The sequence below is a fragment of the Propithecus coquereli genome, unplaced genomic scaffold (genome assembly GCF_000956105.1).
Source record: "Propithecus coquereli isolate 6110/MARCELLA unplaced genomic scaffold, Pcoq_1.0 Scaffold118, whole genome shotgun sequence".
Taxonomy (NCBI): Eukaryota; Metazoa; Chordata; class Mammalia; order Primates; family Indriidae; genus Propithecus; species Propithecus coquereli.
The window spans coordinates 2,418,929-2,440,295 of NW_012135858.1; the positions used below are offsets into that span (position 1 = coordinate 2,418,929).

At 38.3% G+C, this 21,367-nt stretch overlaps 1 protein-coding gene across 1 annotated transcript in view; it reads right to left on the reverse strand.

Annotated features, from left to right (window-relative positions):
• The window catches only part of TNFAIP6 (tumor necrosis factor, alpha-induced protein 6), an 18,609-nt gene extending 10,834 nt beyond the window's left edge, over positions 1-7,775 (reverse strand). The window contains exons 1-3 of the mRNA XM_012659129.1: positions 7,610-7,775; positions 3,520-3,657; positions 1,952-2,113 (exon numbers count right to left, since the gene is read on the reverse strand). Coding sequence (XP_012514583.1) covers positions 1,952-2,113; positions 3,520-3,657; positions 7,610-7,703 — 394 coding nt within the window. The 5' untranslated portion in view covers positions 7,704-7,775. The remainder of the gene's footprint in view (positions 1-1,951; positions 2,114-3,519; positions 3,658-7,609) is intronic.
• Between the last annotated feature and the right edge of the window lie 13,592 nt (positions 7,776-21,367).

The following is a 21,367-nucleotide window of genomic DNA, read 5'->3' on the forward strand; positions in this document are numbered from 1 at the left end:
ATAGTTAATTGAATTGTGCTTCTGTTTACATTTTTGCTTTCTTTTATCTCTTAAAACATAAAATGTACAAGTCTTTTGTGAACACATCTATGTATTTTGAAAAATATATATATATCCATGTCACCAACAGCCCAATCAAGATTTTTTTCTGTGGTGTCACCATTGTGTCTTCAGGGACTCAAACACTTAGAATAATGAGTCCCATAAATTCTGTTTGGAAAATCATTATGGAATTTCAAGATTGCAAGCAACCTTAAAGATCACTCTAATCCAATTAAAAGGAATAATTAGTAATTATTCTATACTCCCTTTACTTGTTTTAAACTAACATCCTAATCCTCGTATTTCAGGATTTGGTGGAGATATTCATGTTTGCTTTTTCCAAGTCATTCATTGTTTTATAGATTTCAGTATGTCATAATCTGTCATAGGAAAAACAAACAAACAATTAAAACAAACACTTCTGCCAGAGCCAGAGGTTTGCAATGTGATCTAGAGGGAAAGCTAGGAAGGAGCCCTGCTTAATTTTAATCCATATCAGTTAAGTGTCTAGTGTCTAGGAAAAAGGTAGAACCTGGAAAAAAAACAACCTGTGTGGTGGTGGTGGTGGTGATTCTGGGTAGCATTTAAAGATTTTTAAATTATATTAATTAGAACTTTTTTCCCAAGAATATTCTTCTTTAAAATAGCTATTTTTGAAAATTGTGTTAGAATCCTTAATTCCTCGGAGTTAAGAAAGCTTATTTTGTGAAGGCTAGACAGGATCTGAGAAAGGCTGGGAGCAACACAATAAGGTCAGGGATCTATTTCAAGCTCTGTGTCCAATCCATGCCTCATTCTCTTCATTGGTAAAATTAATATAAGTATGCCTCTCTCATTATCTCCCTCACAGGGTTACTTGGAGGATAAAATATAGAAAATAACTTAAGGATGTTATGCAAATATAAAACATTCTTATTGTAAAATGAAATGTACTATACATAGTTTGCATGTCTACATAAGCAAGTATATTGCCAACTTTCAGGAGCAAATTTCTCTGTCCCATACCATCGTATTTTTGTTGCATATATTATTAGAGTGGAAGAAATTTGAATATTAAACTAATTTGGCTGCCTATGTAGCTATATCTATTCAGCTCTATATTTTATGTTACATGCAGTTATTGCCTCACCTATTGCTTATTTAGTAAATGACAGATTTACCAAGCTGACTGGGCCTCTAAGCACTGTTAATTGGTTAAAAAATATTCACACACAAAAGTAGTCAACATCATGTCATACATTCAGAACTTGAAATGAGCAAATGTACTTCTAAACACTTCTTAATGACTCTATTCTTTCTTATTTTAATTGGCTCTAACCTGGTGATATTGATTAATTAATAATGATTGCTTTATTTTTCTGATACTTTTATGATTTTTTCATTCCAATGATGTTTCAATGTGCTGTTGTCCTTGTGCTGGTTGAGGCAGTTCTCAGTCTCCTTCAAGTTAACCACATCCTAAATAATCCGAATACCACTAAATTCCAAAGTAAGCTAAATGCACTAAGAATTGGGTAAGAGCAAGTCTCCCAGGATTCTGTACCCATGTTCCCAGAGTAAAAAATATTCAGGCTTCTATGAGAAAAGAAAGCAATTTATACAAATTTATGAATTAAGATGGCATTCTTATAAAGGGCAATGGAATGTTATAAGAACCTTTTCATGAACACTTCTTTGTTTACCCTACATTTTGATCTATGGCAATGATCGAATAGGAGCTCAGAGACACTAAAGTTTATCAAGCAAAAGAAAAATCTGGCATAGTATAATCACTTTATGAATGGTAGTTATCAGTAAGAATTATCACCAGATTGATTATTGCTGGAAGAAGAAGCCATTTCTTTTTTAACAACCTCTTAGTAGCATGTAACCATTTTTGCAAAACATAAAATTATTATTTTTAACCAACCATGTGGGTTGTAGCAATAGGCATCCCATCTTTCACTCCTATTGAGACGGACTCCATAATCAATAATACCAGTTCTTCCAAATCCACAGTTGGGCCCTGGTTTCACAATAGGGTATCCAACTCTGCCCTTGGCCATCCATCCTGCAGCACAGACATGAAATCCTGCAAGAGGAAGAAGGGTTATGGACTAAACTGGTAAACTCTCTCAGCAGAGCAAGGTCATCTTAACAAAGATGACTACTTGCAACAGTAAGTTTCTTAACTGCCCAAATCTAGTTTAGGTAAAAGGGAAAATCTGTTTTCTTGAAAAATAATAAAAAAAATTTGAATCACATAAAATTTAACTTTTTGTTTTTACTAGAAAACTACATCTTACTTGAAAAAAAAGATGCAGAGGGGCAAGAAATTATAATACTGTAGATACGAAAATAATCCAAATTCAGAGCTGGCTTCTTTTCACAAATGGCCTATCTAGGGCCATGAGATAATTTCTAAAATTGTAATCAATTCTGAAAAAAAAATTTCAAGTGGTGGTTTAATTAATTTCTGTTTCAGGATCAATTAAGATGTTAGTAATATTTTTAAAGATTTGAATAAAGATACATTTTCTCATAAGTTTCATCTAAAGGCTCAGCCCTGTTTCCCTTGCTCAGCTTCGGAGGCTGTTTTAATATCTGCCAATGCTATCCAAGAGGAAATTTACTAGAGGTCCAGGATAGCTAGTAAAGATTATGGCCTTTGTATCCATCATTCCAATTACTTTGCCCCACACAGACCTGTGATTACAGATGACCAGTTGTCTGGGAAGACTCTGGGGCGTTTGAGAGAACACTGTTAGTTTTGTCTGGGTAATGTATAATAATAGCATAAACTTTGCCAGATATCATCCTGACAGCAAAGGCGTTCTGAATGGGGGTGGCCCACTCTCCCGAAGTCCTGGTGAGATGGGAGCAGACAATTTTTGTATAAAGAAGCAAATAATACTAGTTAATTTCTGGGGTTTTCACCAGATCTTCCAACATCATCTTTCTAGTTTCTTTCTCCTGCTATCTTATAACCTGCCTATCCACCTTTTCCTCAAAGCTTTTGATCCTAAAGTACAAAACGCATTTGCCCACTTAATGTAAAAAAAAAAAAATTGGGAAAAAAGCCACTAAATTTGATATTTCTCCTACCAAGTAAATTTCCTTGTGAGACTCAACGTAGTACTGCAGCATCATTTACTAACTGAGGAAACCCATACTCAGAGGTCAAGTAGAGGTAGAACAATATTAAAAATGAATAGCAATGGCGCTAAAATTAATGAGAAATTTAAATGATGTTGAGGTCATTTCATTTCCTTTTGACTTTTATTTTCTTAGCTCCCACTAGGTTGTGACCTCAAGTAAGTTGCTAGTACTAGACACTTTGCGCCAGCTCTCGGCAGATAGATGGGAGAAGCCAGAGAGCAGAGATGTCCCACCTAGGGGATGGAGAGACAAGTCTTAATAAGGGTAATAGGAAAGGCGGGTTCCCCCCTCCAACCTCCCGAGGGTGAAAAAGAAGAAAACTCATTGTCCATCAGTTACCAATTTTTCTGGCTGCCTCCAGCTGCTTGTAGGTCGCAAGACGGCCGCCTTCAAACTCACACACCGCCTTAGCTTCTGCGTAGGTGAGCTTGTATCTGCCAGACCGGGCCTCTCTGTGGTACACACCTGCTGCCTGTTCTGTGAAATCACACAGGTCATAAATGCACTATTATCCATTCTTGTGCAACGGGGAAATTCTGTGGCCTCAGCTGGAAGATTACATCAGCTATTGTTCCTGCCAAAGGGCTTTCTGGGTCAGCTGCCTTGGGTGGCTACGTTTTTATTGTTAGAAAGCTTTGGAAAAAAATATGAATGAGGGGAATTTTAGGGGAATTTGGGGGGCATAGACAGAAACTACAGGCTAAATTATGTTTTTATTGACGAGATGGCCTGAAAAAAAATTTGAATACAGTATTGTATTTCTACGTTATCAAAAGGTAATAAAGTTTTGGCTTTCTTTTGGCCTTAGGTCATATAAAAACTTGGAAGAGTAAGCAATAGGGGGAAAAAAGGAGGTGAAGGCAAAAGAAACCAATGAGAATGGATTCATTATGTAGGCTCACAAAGATGGAGAAAAATAAGCCAAAATATCCATCTGAGGGAAATGACTAATGCAATAGAATTAAGTATTTAGTAAACAGAAAACTAATGAAATGTCTGAGGGAATCCAAAGCAAACAAATACTAAACTAAGAAAAAGAAAAATAGATTTAAACATAGCAGAGAAAAAACTGGACACACCTAACTACCAGTTAGTGCTGAAATTCTTTATCTGATATGTTTTTTTAGTCTACATGTTGTTCCCAACACATTTTAGGCAATGTTAGGTCATATGTGAGTTATCTTCCAATAGATCACTTATAATGGATTGTTTTGAGTTTGGAGTGCTTTCTGCCATAGAAACAATATGAAAAGATTCCCAGGACAATAGTCATAACATTAGCTCTATAGTTAGCTCTAATCGTCCTGTGTAGTCTGCCAGGTTATGGTTAAGACTTTGTACCCTGACCTGTGCAATAGCCACCATCAAGACCATTTCCAATGAGAATACATATTTCTTGGCATGCAGCAAGACATGAATCCAGAAAATGTACTTCCTGGTTCTCCTCCCCAAACTGGAGGTTGACACTGTCATAGGTCAATGGGAGACGGTGCTTGGTATTTTCTCTGTTTTTCTGCACTCCAAGGGATCCTGCTCTTGTACATTATATGGTAAAGCCTGTTATTCTCATGCTCATAGGTCAGAGAATGCCAGGAACATCAAGTCATAACCAGTCGAGTTGTTTTCCCCTTTGAAAGTCACCTGCTGCCCAGGTGTCCTTCATATGGCAAAGCCTCACTAAATTTTCATTAGTTTCCAATTTGGTTATTTTGAGCATATACCATGAAGCATTTTGCTAGGCACCATGGATTAAATCCTGTCCTCAAGGAACTTGGACATCAGTGAACATTTTGAATATATTTATCTTGAAATAGAGGAACATCAAGGCTTTTGGTAGAGAGGGGAGGCATGTTTAATATATGTATTATAATAGAGATTGTTGTTAATTATTAAAAATGTTAAAATTGTGTCTATTCCCTAAGAATATACACTAAAAGATCTTTATTTGAAAAAAATTTTCTAGGAATTATTTTAATGTATGCCACTTTTTCTCAAACTGATTTCCTTCATATTTTTACTCCAAAATTGAAATATGTTTTCAGAAAAATAAATCGAGATTTAAAAAAAATAGTTTTAAGTTTTCCTCCCAGTAATTTTTCTTAAACTTTTGGTACCTGTGAATACTTGCCTTGTAGAGCATAGTAACTGAAATAGCAAAAATTTTCTATGTTATAATTTCAATTTAATGTATTAAATATTAACATTCCACATTGTTTCTCAAAGAGCACCAAATTTCCTGGTATCTTGCCTTATGAACAAATTGAGAACTCTTGGTATATAATAGGTACTTAATTTTAAAGAAGGCATTTAAAGTAGTCCTCAATTCAGAATTTTAAGCTATTAAGATGGACCTTTGTAATGAATCTTAATTTTACCTTTCAGAAGAAATAATATTTTATTAATTTTCCTAGCCAATAGTCATTTATTTATTAAGATTAAAAATTTGTTTAACCGATAATTTTTTTTTTCTTTTAGCAAGTAGCGACAGTAGAATGTTGAATCTGCTTTCCACTGCTGGTTCTACCACGGAGGAATTGTATAACCTTGTATAACTTGATAGGCCTCAATTTCCCCATCTATCGAATAGGAATAATGATACCTCTGCACCCTAGTGGGAACTCAAGATATGTTACTTTTCCCTTCCCTTTTTTTTCCAAGATGATGACTGAAAAGAATTGCTTATCTGTGCATTTTCAGTTTTCATGATACATGTAACTGAAATCTTCTGTCCTTAAGTGGAGTTTTTTTTATTGTTTTTGTTTTGTTTCATTTAAAGTACTATTTAAGAAATTAGAGGCTACCAGAGTTAAAATAAACCTTAGGGATCCCTTACTTCTACCTTCTCATTTTACCAGTTTGGAACAGTAACCTAGAGAATTTAAAGTGTCCTGTTCTTGATAGTTGCTGGCAGATTCCTGCCTTTTAATCCAGCTCTCTTTCCTCCCTAAATAGTTTCTGATATGATATCGACCCAACCAACTGTAAACAGTGTGTAGTACTAGGCTGACTGGCCAATAATTCATCCCAGATGGAAGCAATTTGCTATTATCCCAAGCCTCAGATTTGCAGTATATTATTAACAAACATTTCAGTTTGCTCCTTTCTACCTCTGAACTTCTATTGTCCAGGTTTATATTTTTGTAATATACAACATCACTTAAAAAAGAAATCCAAATTACTTGATTTTTAGAGAGTTTGCCAGAATTTCAAAGTTTATCCATATGGGTTTAATTCTTACTAGCTTCTTGACATTTAAAAAAGTTTCTGACAAATATGTATATATGTCCTAAATTTGATTGTGTGCAATGAAAGTAAATGAAGAGATTTGCTTGTTGCTCTACTAAATTACAGATCGCATGTTGGCCAAATGGATGGCAGTGAAACTGGTTCACTGGCTCAAGCTGAAAAAAAGAGGCGGCAAGGCTGTGCATTACAAATCAGGCTTTTTAATGAAACCCTCCTGGTTGCAGTTATTACCAGAGAGAAAAATGCTGAAAGGGAAAATATTCTACAATTGTGTGCTGCTTAGCAAGCATAAAAACAGATATAGGTTAATTTGCCTTCTCTCATTTCTTCACTCTATGCAAGAATCCATCAATTTTTTCCCCAAACAATTCAAATTTTTTTTACTGTTAAACAGAATAATGAACATAAGGCAATATCAGTGTGAATCATGAGAATTAAAGCATTGCTTAGTGCACTGTAAGGGGTGTTTTGGATTTTCCGTATTTTGACTTTTTTGATCTATCGTTTATCTTTACCATTTCGCCTATGTCATTCCTTACACTTAACTAAACAACAAAAGAAACTTTCCTTGTCTAACAAAAGGGTTAGGAAAGTTAGCCATTTATATGGTTAACATGAACAAAAGGAATCAATGTGGCAAGAATGCATTCAGAAGGAGAAACATTTTTCATTTTTTTCTATATTGCAAGCTGGCTTTGTCATAATAGTCAAAAGATATTTTGGAAAGCTAAGATATACACTACAGCTCAGACCACATGGAGCAATGATTACAAAATTTTCGTAGTAATATATACCAATTTACCTGTTATGGTTCTGAAATCCGACTGCAAATGCATTGAAATAAAAAAAACATATTGGTGGTTTTAGTTTGTTAAAAAAATACTCCTCACTATGCTACCACATCTGCTTTGAAAAATTTTTAAATATTATTTTATACTGAATGTATTCATTGTTGTTTTCTATGGAACAATTCACTTTATAAAACCCTATTCTTAAATTTTAGAAGGTGAAAACACTTTTTTAAAAAAAATGCTTTACACATTCCAACGGCTATCTTTCCTAAGTGTTTTCTTTGAAAACATCATCCTTGAACAGAGTAGAAAAATTTACTGCTTTAATTCACTTCTCCATGATTTCAAAGAATCGACATTCCCACAAGAAGCTCGCGAGTGAAGTTTCTTACCAAGCCATATGGAGTTATGAAAAATTCCATTCCTGAATCCCCATCCTGCAGCCTCTTCCCACAGCAAGACAAATAAGTAAATTAAGATGGTCATCTCTCCAGTTGTAGCGAAGTAACAGTCTGTCAGGGACTGCTCACTGTGAGTTCTCAGAGCAGCGGCTGAAATGTGACTGAAACATCTGGTTTCCACATCTTTTAAATAGTTTTTTTTCAGCTATGAGGTCAGCAAGTACTCTCCAATGGCATTTTCCGCTGCAGAGTTACACAATTATCTCAGTGTCTGAAGCAAATCCTCTGACTCATTTGCATTGGCAACCAAAACTAAGGATATAGAATGATCATCTACGTTTTAAAATTCACTTTCTCAGAAGGGAGTTCATTTGTTCTGTCAGTCACAAATGGTTTTCTGTTAGAAAGTTTGTGTAACTTGCTGTGGATTCAGCAGTGATTAAAAGAAAGCCAATCTTCAGTAGGAATTTCAAGAGAAATCCTGAATTATGGGGTGTGGGGTTTAGGATTAAGCATTAATCTTTAACTTGGCCCTGGTAATGTTGCATTAATTTTCCCTAAATGTTGTCAAGCCTATATAGAAAATTTAAAACAAAAAGTGTGCACAGTTTTGCAAACCCTAAGCTTTCTCTAGTGATATAGGACTTCCTAATTCTCTGTCTACATTTGTCCTGGGATGAGGTCTGTTGCAGTCTTTGGTTTGTTATGGTCAGCAGATAACTAAATACATCAGCTTCCAGAAAAGTAGTTCAATTTCAGAGCCTTAGGACATCCCAGCAGCTTTGGGGTATCACCTTATAACACAAATCTCCCCAGGCAACAAATCCTTGAAGTGTTGGGATAATGAGGGGTAAACAATAATAAAGTTAACAGAAATATGACCCTAGCTTCCCCAGACCCCTCTAACTTTGAAGAAGATGATCAAAGTATTAATAGGTAATATTAATAATCACCACAGTAAAGTCATCATGTATTCAAATAACCCCAAATTTTCCTCTCCTTTTATGTAGAGTGGTTGGGTAACACATCTGGTTATAGTCCCATGGCTACTGATGCTGTTCGATTGATAGTCATTTATTGGCAGCTTTTTTTTTCTTTTTTTTTTTTTTTTTTTGAGAGTGATCCTCTATCTCAGCCTCTCAAGTGGCTGGGACTACAGGCATGCCACCAGGCCCAGCTAATTTTTTTTTGAGAGAGGGTCTCACTGTGTCGCCCAGGTTAGAGTGCAGTGACACAATCATAGCTCACTGCGACCTCGAACTCCTGGGCTCTGGTGATCCTCCTTCTCAGCCTTCCAAGTAGTTGGGACTATAGGCATGAGCCACCATGCCTGGCCGAGTGTCTTTTATTGGTCATTCTTTGCTACTTAGCTTCTCTACTCTTGGCGCCAAACTGCTTCCCATTCACTCCCATGATAGCACTCATTTCTCCCATGCTTTCTTAGTTCCTCATTGATATCGGACTCCTTTGAAAAAGCCAACTTTGCAGACATGCTCTGCTCTGAAGTCGACCTTGAACCCCTTAGGCATCTTTGCACTGAGCATCTCAGGTTTGTCCTGGCCTCATCTGTCCTCGAAAGAGCAGTTGTGGGGATGTGGGCTGAGGGTATAGAGTTCACTGGACGCTCACTGAGGCATGTATGAAGTTACTAGGGTTCAACATCTCTATTTTGGGCCTGTGGCAAAAAGGAGATGAGAGAATTGTGGCCAAGTTCACAGATAGGGTTATCGAATTGAAGTTTGGTACAATAGAGAATGTTATAATCTAGCACAGGACCAGATGGGTGTGACTGTGGAGAAGACAGGCAAGGTAAGTGAGAACATTATGAATAAATAGTTAGAAGGAGCAAACCATGAGATTTCTCTGGAAAGTGAAATCATATGAGTATGTTATGAGTATTTTAAATTTGTTATTTAGGAAATAAATATAACTTACACAATGCTACAGCAAAACCGTTATAGCCTTCTGCATTCTTTGCCTGGTCACATTCTCTGGCTGGGCCCTTTCTACATCTCTCTCAAGCACCTAATTTCCCCCTAGTTCTCATTTATCAAAAATTACTCTCAGGAAAGACTTTGCAATTAATCTTTACTTAGGTCAAATAACAGATATCCTTCTGTGTTCATTTGCATTTTAATGAAGCTCCAAGTATAGCAGGGTGTGAATGTTCAACTCGTTTTAAGAAGAAAATTTGATGAGTGTCTTTGATGAATTAACCCAATTTAGGGTGGAGGATTTCTTTCTCTCCTCTTCCTTAGGCAACTCTCATGCAGAATATAAATACTTCCCCTTACCTCTACCCAGTGTTTGAAAACCTTGTCTTCTCTGTCACCAAGGAAATAAAAAACAATGCCTAATGATGTGGGCTCTGGTTTTGAGGGGGTATTCAATTTTATTGTGGAAGAAAAAAGGTAATGGTGTTTTCATATGGCAAGTTGCAGAGGGTAATCCAGGGGAGGACAAGAGAAGGAAGAAAAGAAAGAGTAGCAAAGGAAGTGTTGCCTATGGACTTAATCTTGGAAGTTGCCTAAGGAGTGCCCCCCACTCAACCTCCAGTACACACCACCAAGGCTGAGTCTCATGAAGAGAGAAGATACACTGATAAAAGCTCCTTTCCTCCCCCAGTGTCTTGATGTGTGGGTCAAGGTGTGCAATGGCTCCTTTCGCACCTGCCGCCACTCACTGAAAATCCAGCGAGACTGTACTTTTTGTAGAGGCAGCTCCTCTTTTGGTTGCTTTTCCACAATGCTCCAGTGCCCCTAAGCCTAATAAGTTATTAGATACCTTAAATCATGGTGGGGAGAAGTCCACATCTGAACTGGGGTAGGGCTGCACTGAACAAGCTCAAGATCTCCTATGCTGGCACAGGGGTTTAGCAATGTCACTATTGCACAAACTCAACTAAAAAAAAAAAAGAGACACTAAAGTAGAATTTCAAACACCTGACTGAGGTTGAGAGAAGGTATTTATTTATTTATTTATTTTAGAGACAGGCTCTTTGCTGCGTTGCCCAGGCTGGTCTCAAACTCCTGGGTCTGATTATAGTTGATTTGAATAGCAAGACATGATGAGAAAATGCAATTCTTTGGCACACAGTATGAAAATTAAAATTAAACCATAATTTACATCCTGTATTGATTATATTTTGTAATCTTGGAAAGAGAAGGAAAAAGCATGATGAAGAGATAAGAAAAGAAAAGGGTGGAGCTCAGCGAATTACAAAATATGTCAACAGAGGACATCTTTAACACTGCCAGTAAGGACATGAAATTACAATACAGGAATCTCCCACCCACCCCAGGATCTCCTCATGGACTAGGATGAGAATAAACACAATAGAGGAAGTAAAATCCATTCCCTTTGAATATGATTTAAAATGATTGAGAGAAACTCTTATGCATGGCATAGAACAAGGTAAAAGAAATGAAATATATGGCATTCTAGTTGTTAAATTCAGAGTGTAGACTTTTACAGGGCCAGTGAGCTGGATGGAGCCTAAAGAGAACATTGGGAAATCTTTGGAAAAGTGAAAAATTGAATTATTTTGTATCAAAAAGCTTTTAGACAGTGAATATGAGCCTATGCATAACACTGAACAGAATAATGTGCTTTCAAGTTTATGGGTAAATAGATGTCAGAAAGAGATCTGAAACTGACATCGGACTTTCTCCATAGTTATAAGGTGTGATAGTCCTTGGTAATGTTCACCAAATATTTCTAGCTCTCTCCCTTCCAGAAACATGGTAGCATTGTACTCATGGCCATCTGTGGTTTGGTGGGACCACATGATTATTTTTGGCCAATAAGATGTGAGCAAAATTATGTATGTCATCTGAGAGATGAGGATTTGATTGCTAATGCTTCAGAACTCTTTCTTTCTAGCATGGAGAGAAACATTTGTGATAGTGGCTGCTCTATCACCCTGAATCCCTGATTGACTCCTGGATGTTATATAACAGAAATAGACTATCAACCTCTGTTGTTTTAAATCATTGAGATTTTGAGGTCATTCATTACTGTTAGCAAACTTAATCTGTCCTGATTTATTGGAAGAAGTGAGCTAATAAGAATATTAAAAGCAAAGGGGACTTCAGAAGGTTGGGGGTCTAGTGACATTCAGATGCAAAAATTAAGACAAGGAGGAGAAAGACAAGAGGAGGAAATGAGAATAAGGAAGAGGACACAGTGATTAATGGACTTAATATCCTTCCTCTTCCCAACCCCCTCAGACTTTTATTATAGCGCACAGCTCCTCCATCTTGCTGTGATTTGCCTTTCCAAATTTATCCACCAGTACTCCTCCATATGCAGTCCTTCCTGTTAGACTGCTCCCTATATCTTGATCAAGCTTGAAAACTTCTGCCCCCCTTTCTCTGCCTTTTGCCTTCCCTTACTAGTCACAGAACTCAGTGTTGGGAACTTAGAGATCAACTGGCTCAAATTCTACCTGTGTTGTGGATCCCTGCTATGCTGCCCTTACTTACGTGAACCCGAAATCCTTTTAAACTTTGGCTCACTTTTGTTATGGAGGCCCACAGAGTAAGTCTTACCTACATCTGTTTTCAGGAAAAATGACTACGATCTATAAAGGCTGGACCAAAGAATCAAGCACACGTATTTGCAAACAAATGTAAAATATGCTCACTTAAAATTTTCCCTTTATTTTTTAAATATACATTCTAAAATATTAAGTTTAAAGCGATCCAATCTTGATAAAGGAAAGATACATGTAAATATATGTAAAGGGATATATACACTGTTAACTAAAAAAAAATTTAATTAACGGGGTTTATACTTTGGACAAAGGAGAGCTTTATTTCTCATATAGGGTAGCAACCTGCAGGGCGGCCATTCCAACAGGTCGGGAAGCAGAGCCCTGGCTGGAAGTCAGGTACAGGTGCTTCAAAGAAGAGACAAAAAGGCAACAGGAGTTTATAATGAGCGGGGTGGTCAAATACACATATTCAAAAAGCTATAGGAGGAGTCACAAATGTTTATGAAAGGAAATCATGTAATTGTGCTTTATGTCTCTCATCCCATCATGGCTGGGAACTAACTCAGTTTTAAGACATTTCTGGGGCCCCCTTGCTGAGAGAGATCTATTCAGTTAGCAGAGGGCTTAGGATTTTATTTTTAGTTCACAACACAAATGCCAAATATCTCTACATAATTGAGTTATGCTTCCATGTTTGGGTGCTTTCTAATTTCTTCTTTTTGTTATTTTGTATTTTATAAAATTTTATTCAATAAATATATATCATTTGTGTAATAAACATGTATCATTTGTGTAATGAATTTTAAAAGTTATAACTCATATACATGTATTTGATCACATTGACTTAATTGACATGTCAATTGAGATTGTTAAAGAATATTAAAAACCAGAACAGATTATTAAAATTATTATTATTATTATTTTTTAGAGGAAAGGTCTCCATCTGTCAGGCTGGAATGCAGTACTACAATCATAGCTCTCTGCAGCCTCAAACTCCTGGGTTCCAGCATCCTCCTTCCTCAGCCTCCCAAGTAGTTACAGGCTGGTTATTATTATTATTTTTAAATTTTTTTTGTAGAGATGGGGGTCTCGTTATGTTGCTCAGGCTGGTCTTGAACTCCTGTCCTCAAGTGGTTCTCTCACCTTGGCCTCCCAAAGTGCTGGGATAACAGATGTGAGTCACTACACCCAGCCAGATTATTAAAGTTTTACAACTATACAAGTTCCTAAGAAAATTGAGTATTGTGTCTTTAACCAGATAAATGGATGATAGGACTGATAGTCTTTTCAATGAAAAAGATTCATCATTATGGGATCAAAGCCAAGTCATGGCATGGAAAGTTACTTTCAGATAACTTTCCAGTGTACTTGAGATTTGTATCTTGACCTTAGCCTCTGTTGCACAGTGAGCAGGTCTATGTGAACCTACTCCCAAAGGTCAAGGGACCTGAGAGGCTGAGAAAGATGCTGACAAATCCAGTTTCTCAGAAAGAAACATTTAATAGGGACTTAGGAACAGAAGCCATGTCCCTGGTGGCTTGAGACTGTGGGTCCCCACACCATTACCCCCCAAACCCAAGGATTATATACCATAGGGAAGGAATGTGTAGGACAATTGAAGTTCACCCCTTAGGAAAAGACAAGAATGCTATGTGAATTTGCCTAAAGGTAGGATTTATGGTTGTTTTGACCTACACACAGGATTTATAGTAACAGTAGATAAAGTGGTAATCTTAGAGGCATTCTCAGAACAGGGGTTAATCAGAAGTCAACATGGCAGATCAGCATCCAAGGTGGACTTGCTTTATCCTCTACAGTCTCTACACAGATATTTAATTTTTCACAAATGTTTACTGAGGGCACAGTTTATTGAGTGTTATGCTGTATAGTACATAGGGATATGAAGATTAATACAATATGATCTCAGAGAGTTCACTTTTCTATTTGGAAAATTAGCAAGTTGGTTGGATTCTTCACTTGCAAGTTTTGGAAAGGGGTTTAGTTAAACGTAATGCTATGCTCCATTGTCATTCCATATCCTCTGTCACTGTGAAGGGAGAATCTACCAGGAAGATTTTTGGTCTAAGCATCTTCAGTACTGTTAATGCTGGCAAAATAGCTGCTGTCTGTTGCCACCAGGATTGGTGGCTGTGTCCATCAAGTATGAGGTTTAGTTAGCCAGGCTGAGTCCATCCTTCTTCAAAGAAATAATCTCTATCATCAGAGACAGCTTCCCTTTAGAGACCACTCCCTCTCTGTCTGCTTTGATGTCCTGCTCAATTGCTGTAGGTGAGATCTTTGTGTCTTCTTTCACTTATCATCCCTTCTTTTAGGTAGGGTCAAGGGAAGGAGAGGAATCAAGCACATCTTCTAGATCTTTTTTCACCTTTGTTACCAAGTGCAGCACCTGTGAGAGAAATCCTAGCTTTCTTTTTCTTCTTCTTTTTTTTTTTTTTTCCTGTTGCCCAGGACAGAGTGCAGTTGTACAATTACAAATCACTGCAACCAACTCCTGGGCCCAAGTGATCCTCCTGGCTCAGCCTCCTGAGTATGTAAGACTACAGACAGGTGCATGCCACTATGCCTGGTTTTTTTTTTTTTTGTAGAGATGAGGTCTTGCTATGTTGCCCAGGCTGATGTTAAATTCTTGGCCTCAAGTGATCCTACTGCCTCAGTCTCTCAAAGTGCTGGGATTACACGCATGAACCATTGCACTGGGACCTAGCTTTCATTTCCATTCCTTTTTTCCTCTCACCAATCTCATCCAACCCATTTCCATGTTCTGTGCTATCTACCTCCAAGACAAAATGGTGGCAGAGATTGTCAGATGATTACCAAACCAGGTTCTGTTTCTACCTGGTAAATAGGCTTTATTTCCCTGCCTCCCTTGCCATTTTGTGCAGTCATGTTGGTGAGGTTCTAGCCATTAGAATATGAGTTAATGTGAAGTATAACACTTTCAGACCAGGCCCATAGAAAATTTCCCACAGGAGATTTGCCATCTGATGACTGAATAAGGACTTTCCAGGCTTTAGAGGAGAGTGGAATCAAAAGATAGAAAAAGCCTCATTCTCCGTGTGACCAGATAGAGGGAAGGACTTGTATCTCCCCTGCTTAAAACCCGTTTAAGTTTTCCTGTAGCATCAAAAATAACATTGATCTCTTGATCCTGGTTTCCAAATTTCCCAGTGCTCTGGTTCTTGTCTATTTCTGCGAAGTCACCACCCCACTCTAACTTGAACTTGCCCAACTCATTTCCACTGTAGGGATTTTGCAATTACTGTTTCCTTTTTCTGGAAAGATCTTCCCCTTCATCTTCTTTCTTCTACTCAATCTCAGCTTAATTACCTCCTTCTCAGTGAGACCCTTGTCCAATCTAAAGTAGCCATCAGTCACTTTTATTGTAGCACCCTATTTTTTAAATGTCAAGCTTATTGACATATTATATAATTTACATCCAGTAATAGTCACCCTTTATAAGGCATATCATTCCATGAATTCTGACAAATGCCTTCAGTCATGTATCCACCATCATCAGGATCGAGATGTAGAGTATTTCCCTCACCCCAAAAAGTTCCCTCATTATCACCCTATTTTAAATCTCTGCATTAAATTCATCACAATCTAATATTCTTGCTTATATATTCATTTATATTTTCATTTGGTTATCTGTCATCTTCTACTAAAATATAGGTCCATGAAAGCAGAGACCTTGTCTTCTAGTTCACCTCTGAATCTACAGTGCCAAGAATAGTACCTGGTCCACCATAGACTGTCAACAAATATTTGGTGAAGGAAGGAGATAAAGCAGGAGGGGTCTCTACGTCTTCATATGTCCAATGGGGATATGTAATGTAACCCCTAGAATGCTTGTGAGAACCAAAGGAGGTGTTGACTATAAAAGCCCCTAGCATTGTGCCTGGCATTTATTAATAGTAGTGTACAGTCCATGTAGTTCATGCTGCTTTTGAAATGAATTCATCGATCTTCCTTGGCCACCTTGATGCTTTGAATAGGACTGATCTTATTCTTCCTTTTGCTATTTTGTTTCACCGTACATCCTTCCACCAGTGTCAACTTTTCATGTTGGAGTTGTCACTGACCTCCCTTAGCAGCCTCCGTGCTAGCAGGAGAGAGAAGCTTCCAAGTTCCTTCCTGCTCTCGCCACTGTTACCTGAGTTTCTTTCACAATCCCACAGTGCTATATTAAGGAGTGAGATAAGGGATTCCCTGCTGTCTGCTGTCTTTATATCTCCAGTGACTCAGCACACAGACAGGCTCACCCTGCTGTGAGACTCCTCACTTCTCTCAAGGATTTACGTCCTTCTCTGAGCCCCCTTTCATGCTCAACCTTGGCCTGAACCTCACGGGAGTCAGCCGCATACGTCAGCCCTGATATCCTTTCCGGAGGGACCCCCGGCCCACAGCTGATGCTCACTTAGCTCCAGCTTGCAGTTTTCAGATTTCCTATGGCATCCAAGTGAGAATGCTCTGTCACCATTCCCCGTCCTCCAACTCAAGGGGAGTTGTGAATGTCTGCATACACCGGGGATCTTTGTTTCTATTCTTCTTAGTCGATTTATGGTGGGGACAAAGCCCAGAACATGGACTTTTTGCTGTAAGTAAAGCAGAGATTCATTAGAAAATACGTAACTTTTTATGAAGTTGTTCACTCTGACATTGTTTGTAGTAAGACAGATTAGAAGCTACTGTAATTTCAATTATCAAAGAAATGATTAGATAAATGATGGCTTGACCATATCATGAACTACTGTGCAACAGTGTAAAGAATGAGAAAGAAGAATTCCAGGATTCATGGGGGGACATTTATTTATATTATTTCAGTATTTTAAAAGACAATGTAGTTGCTCAGTAATTAAAATTAAATTAGAAATTTAAAAAACAACAAAATTTATTTTATCTGTTATCTAATTTACGGTCTGGGAGAGAGGTTGGAAAGCGTCTTTCTGATACTCTCATTTTGCAGACATAGGAATGGAGGCCCAGACAAATTAAAGTGGCTAGTTCAAGTTACATTTATCAGAATCTGAACTAAGACCCAATCTGCTCTCATTTACAAATCATTACTGTTCATAAATCAACATGTTATCTCCTGGAGAGGGGAAATGGGGTGTTTTCTGAAAGTCTTTATGCCTATTTCATACGTAGAACCTGCACAGCCAAAGCTCAGAGACATTGATGACCTAAGAACAAGGGGAGGAGGCTGACACATAAATCATCGCTGTGGCATCCTTGGAAAGGAAGATAACATTGCATACATACATTGGGGTGAAACATAGTAGCTAATAGCAATAAATGCATTCTTTAAACAAAGAATTATCTTTAAACTGTGTTAGTGTCTTGTAATTATCTTGACAGGGCCAAAATGTTCCAAATAAAGGGTAACACATATATGGAGGTTCAGAAACTGAAACAGATGACTCCTTTGGAGAACAGCAAGTTCTTTAGTAGAGCTGGGGGAAGGGGGCAGAGTAGGAGATGGGGAAAGTGATAGGATATAAGGCCCAAGGGAGGCACTAGCCAAGTCTTGCTGGTAAAACTAAGGAGTCTGAATTTTATCCTGAAACCTGCAGGACACCTCGTAAGGGCTGAGGAACTTTCTAGAACAAGTTTCTTTCCTTAATTACTTCAGCCTTCCAGACTTTTCAGAAGTTTTCTCATTCATGAATTTCTCTGACTCCTTGGAGAGTTAACTACATTTATTTAAGAGATTTAAGGGCTCTGATCTGTTTCAAAGGACGAGGCTTTTTTTTTTGAGACAGAGTCTCACTTTGTGTCTCAGATAGAGTGCAGTGGCCTTATCAAAACTCACTGTAACCTCAAACTCCTGGGCTCAGGAGATCCTACTCCCTCAGCCTCCTGAGTAGCTGGGACTACAGGTGCAGGTCACTGTACCTGGCTAATTTTTCTATTAATATTTTTACAAGAGATGGGGTTTCACTCTTCCTCAGGCTGGTCTTGAACTCCTGAGCTCAAGCAATCCTCAAGCCTTGGCCTTCCAGAGTGCTAGGATTATAGGTGAGAAGAGAGATTTTTTAACCCAATGGCAACACACACACACACACACACACACACACACATCTATATATTTGGTATACTTTGCCATCAGGTGCTATTGGGTAAATAAATAAATAAATATAGGCTAGGTGTGGTGGCTCAGACCTGGAATCCCATCATTTTGGGAGGCTGAGTCGGGTGGATTGCTTGAGACCAGGAGTTCAAGACCAGCCTGGGCAACACAGCAAGATACCACCTATACAAAAGATTTTTTAAAAGAATGAGCTGGGCATGGTGGCACATACCTGTAGTCCTAGCTACTGGGGAGGCTGAGGAGAGAGGATCACTTGAGCCCAGCAGTACGAGATTGCAGTGAGCTATGATGAGGCCATTGCACTCTAGTCTGGGTGACAGAGGGAGACTGTCTTAAAAAAACAAACAGAAGAAAACAAATAAACAAACAAACAAAAGATAAGAGTGGGTTGCAACCATGAAGGAAGAATAGAATATTATGAAAGAGAACCAATGAATGATGATGGCAATAAAATCATTGAAATAAGAACTCAACAGATGACCTGAATAGCAGAATGGACACAACTGAAGGCTGAATACAAGCTGGAGGATTGAAAAGAGAAATTATCCCAGCATGTAATGCAAAAAGAAAGAGTTGAAAAACGATAGAAATGTTGAGACATACTTATAGTCCCATGTTTTTCACATTTGTTTAGGCAGATCCTAAAACAATGAGGTGGAATATATTCTTATATGTTTATGGGTCATTTGTCTTTCTAGCTCTGGAACTTCTTTTTTATGCTAGGCTGAATCACTAAAGCTGGTATTTGCAGGAATGATGACTCAGACTTGACTGAGGCTACCTTTGCATAAGATCAAGGACATGACGTTGTAGATATCTCCTTTCCAGCGCACCTCATATTTATCACGGAAGCATGCCTGCAGTTTGGTGAGCTCACTACTTTTAAGAATATCGAATCCTGGCCAGGCGCAATGGCTCTTGCCTATAATCCTAGCACTCTGGGAGGGTGAGGCAGGAGAATTGCCTGAGCTCAGGAGATTGAAACCAGCTTGAGCAAGACTGAGATCCCATTTCTACTAAAAATAGAAAAATTAACCAGGCGTTGTGATGCGTGCCTGTAGTCCCAGGTGTTCAGGAGACTGAGGCAGGAGGATTGTTTGAGCCCAGGAGTTTGAGGCAGCAGTGAGCTATGATGATGCCAGGGCACTCTACCCAGGGTGACAGAGCAAGACTCTGTCCCCCCCCCAAAAAAGAAAAAGATTATGGAATCCTTTAGGTCAAAAGATCCCAGAACTGTGGGCTTTTTATTCCTTTTTGGCTTGGGAAGGGGGAAATGAACATCAGAGATGTCAGCACTCACAACTCTACCTTATGATCATAAAAGCTCTTTCCAGTGTCACGATGATATATTTCCATGTTTCGTATTTGCTGTGACATTGAATCTACTCAGTGTTTCAGTGCTGGAGGTCTGTACCGTGCTTCTCGTATGAGGTTTGCCTATTGTTTCATTAAATGTTGATATTTGCCATTACCAAATGTACCACATAGCATCTATGTTTCCCTTTCCTCCACCAGAAAGTCTATTCATTATTCAAAATTTTGCTTCTTCTTTCTTCATGAAACTTTCCTTTATCCTCCAAGGTAGAATAAATTTCTTTCAGACTTTCTTAAGAAAGGTTCATTCTTATGATAACAATATTTTTTGAATCAAAAATGAGTCCACGACATACCACTGACACATGGTAAGAGTTGTTGAGTGAATAAACAAACGTATTTTTTGAAAACAACCCTGTTCTGGACAAACCCTGTCATCAACATAGCAGTTATTCTATTGTATTCATAGGTGTGGCTTGAAAAATTGTACATCCAACCTAACTAGCATACTAATCATCATCATAATTATTTATTTATTTTTTTTTTTTGAGACAAGGTCTTGCTCTGTTGGCCAGGCTGGAGTGCAGTGGCTCAGTTATAGCTCACTGCAGTCTTGAACTCCTGGGCTCACATGATCCTCCTGCCTCAGCCTCCCAGAGTGCTGGGATTATAGGTGTGAGCCACCACGCCTGGCCTAATGATAATTTCTAAGATAGAGCTTGTATAGTACTTGGAAGAGCATAGATTTGAGTTCCGATGAATTAGCTTTGCGACCCTGAGCATGTTGCTTTTTCTCACTGAACTTCAGTTTATTTGCCTGTCATGTGTGGGTAAATATGTCCTTTGCAGGATTCCTGTGAGATTTTAAGCGACCTAACCTATCAAAAGGGCTTGCAGTACCTGATACATATCAGACACTCAAGGAATACTAATTCCCTTGTCACTTTATGGTGCATTTTTCAAAGAAGTCCTCATCAAGTATTTAATTGGATTATCATAATCCAAATAACATTCTTAATTCTGGAAAATGAGTTATGAGTACACTACAACTGGTCCCAATTACAAGTTAGAATATAATAGGAATCCGTTGGAAAAAATAGTCTTCTGTTCAAGTTGTCATTATCCTCAGTTTTTTCCTCCTCGACAGAAGAGCAGGGTCAGTGGCAGCAGGATTGCAAACCAATTGGCAGCTGAATAACTTTCAACACTCTCTCTCTGTCACACACACATGTACATGCATGCGAATACACATGCACGTTGTCACACACATGTACATACATGTGCATACACATGCACACACACACTCACACATTGCTTGAGGAAATAGAGAAGCAAACCATTCCCAGAGACAGTGATGCATTTAGGATTTTCCAAGTGGAATTTCCTCTCTCTTTCCCTTCTTGGTTTTGTCCCTCCCAGCAGAAAAAAATGTGCACAGCAGGATGTGAGGGTACTCTGTGCTCTGAGTGCTGGCTGGGCTCCTTCTCTGTCAGGGGACTTCCCAGATGGGAAAAGATGGGGAAATGGAAGAAGAGACTTTCGAGGGAAGAGAGAGAAAGTCACTCTGAACCAGCGAGCAAGAGAAGAGACTTAGGGTGCAGGCAGATTTCCGCTGCGCTCCTTCCTCTTAGTTAACACCAATGACTGCCAAATACCTGCTGCATTCAGACCTTGCTGGATTTTAAAGCATGCATCCCAAATTCTCCTCATTTCCATCCCTCTTCCTGATGTGCTTTAAGAGGAACGGTAACAGAGGTTCATTTGTAAAAATGGCAAACATCACTTTCTAAAATTGAATTTTTCTCAAAATAGTCAATATAATTAATTA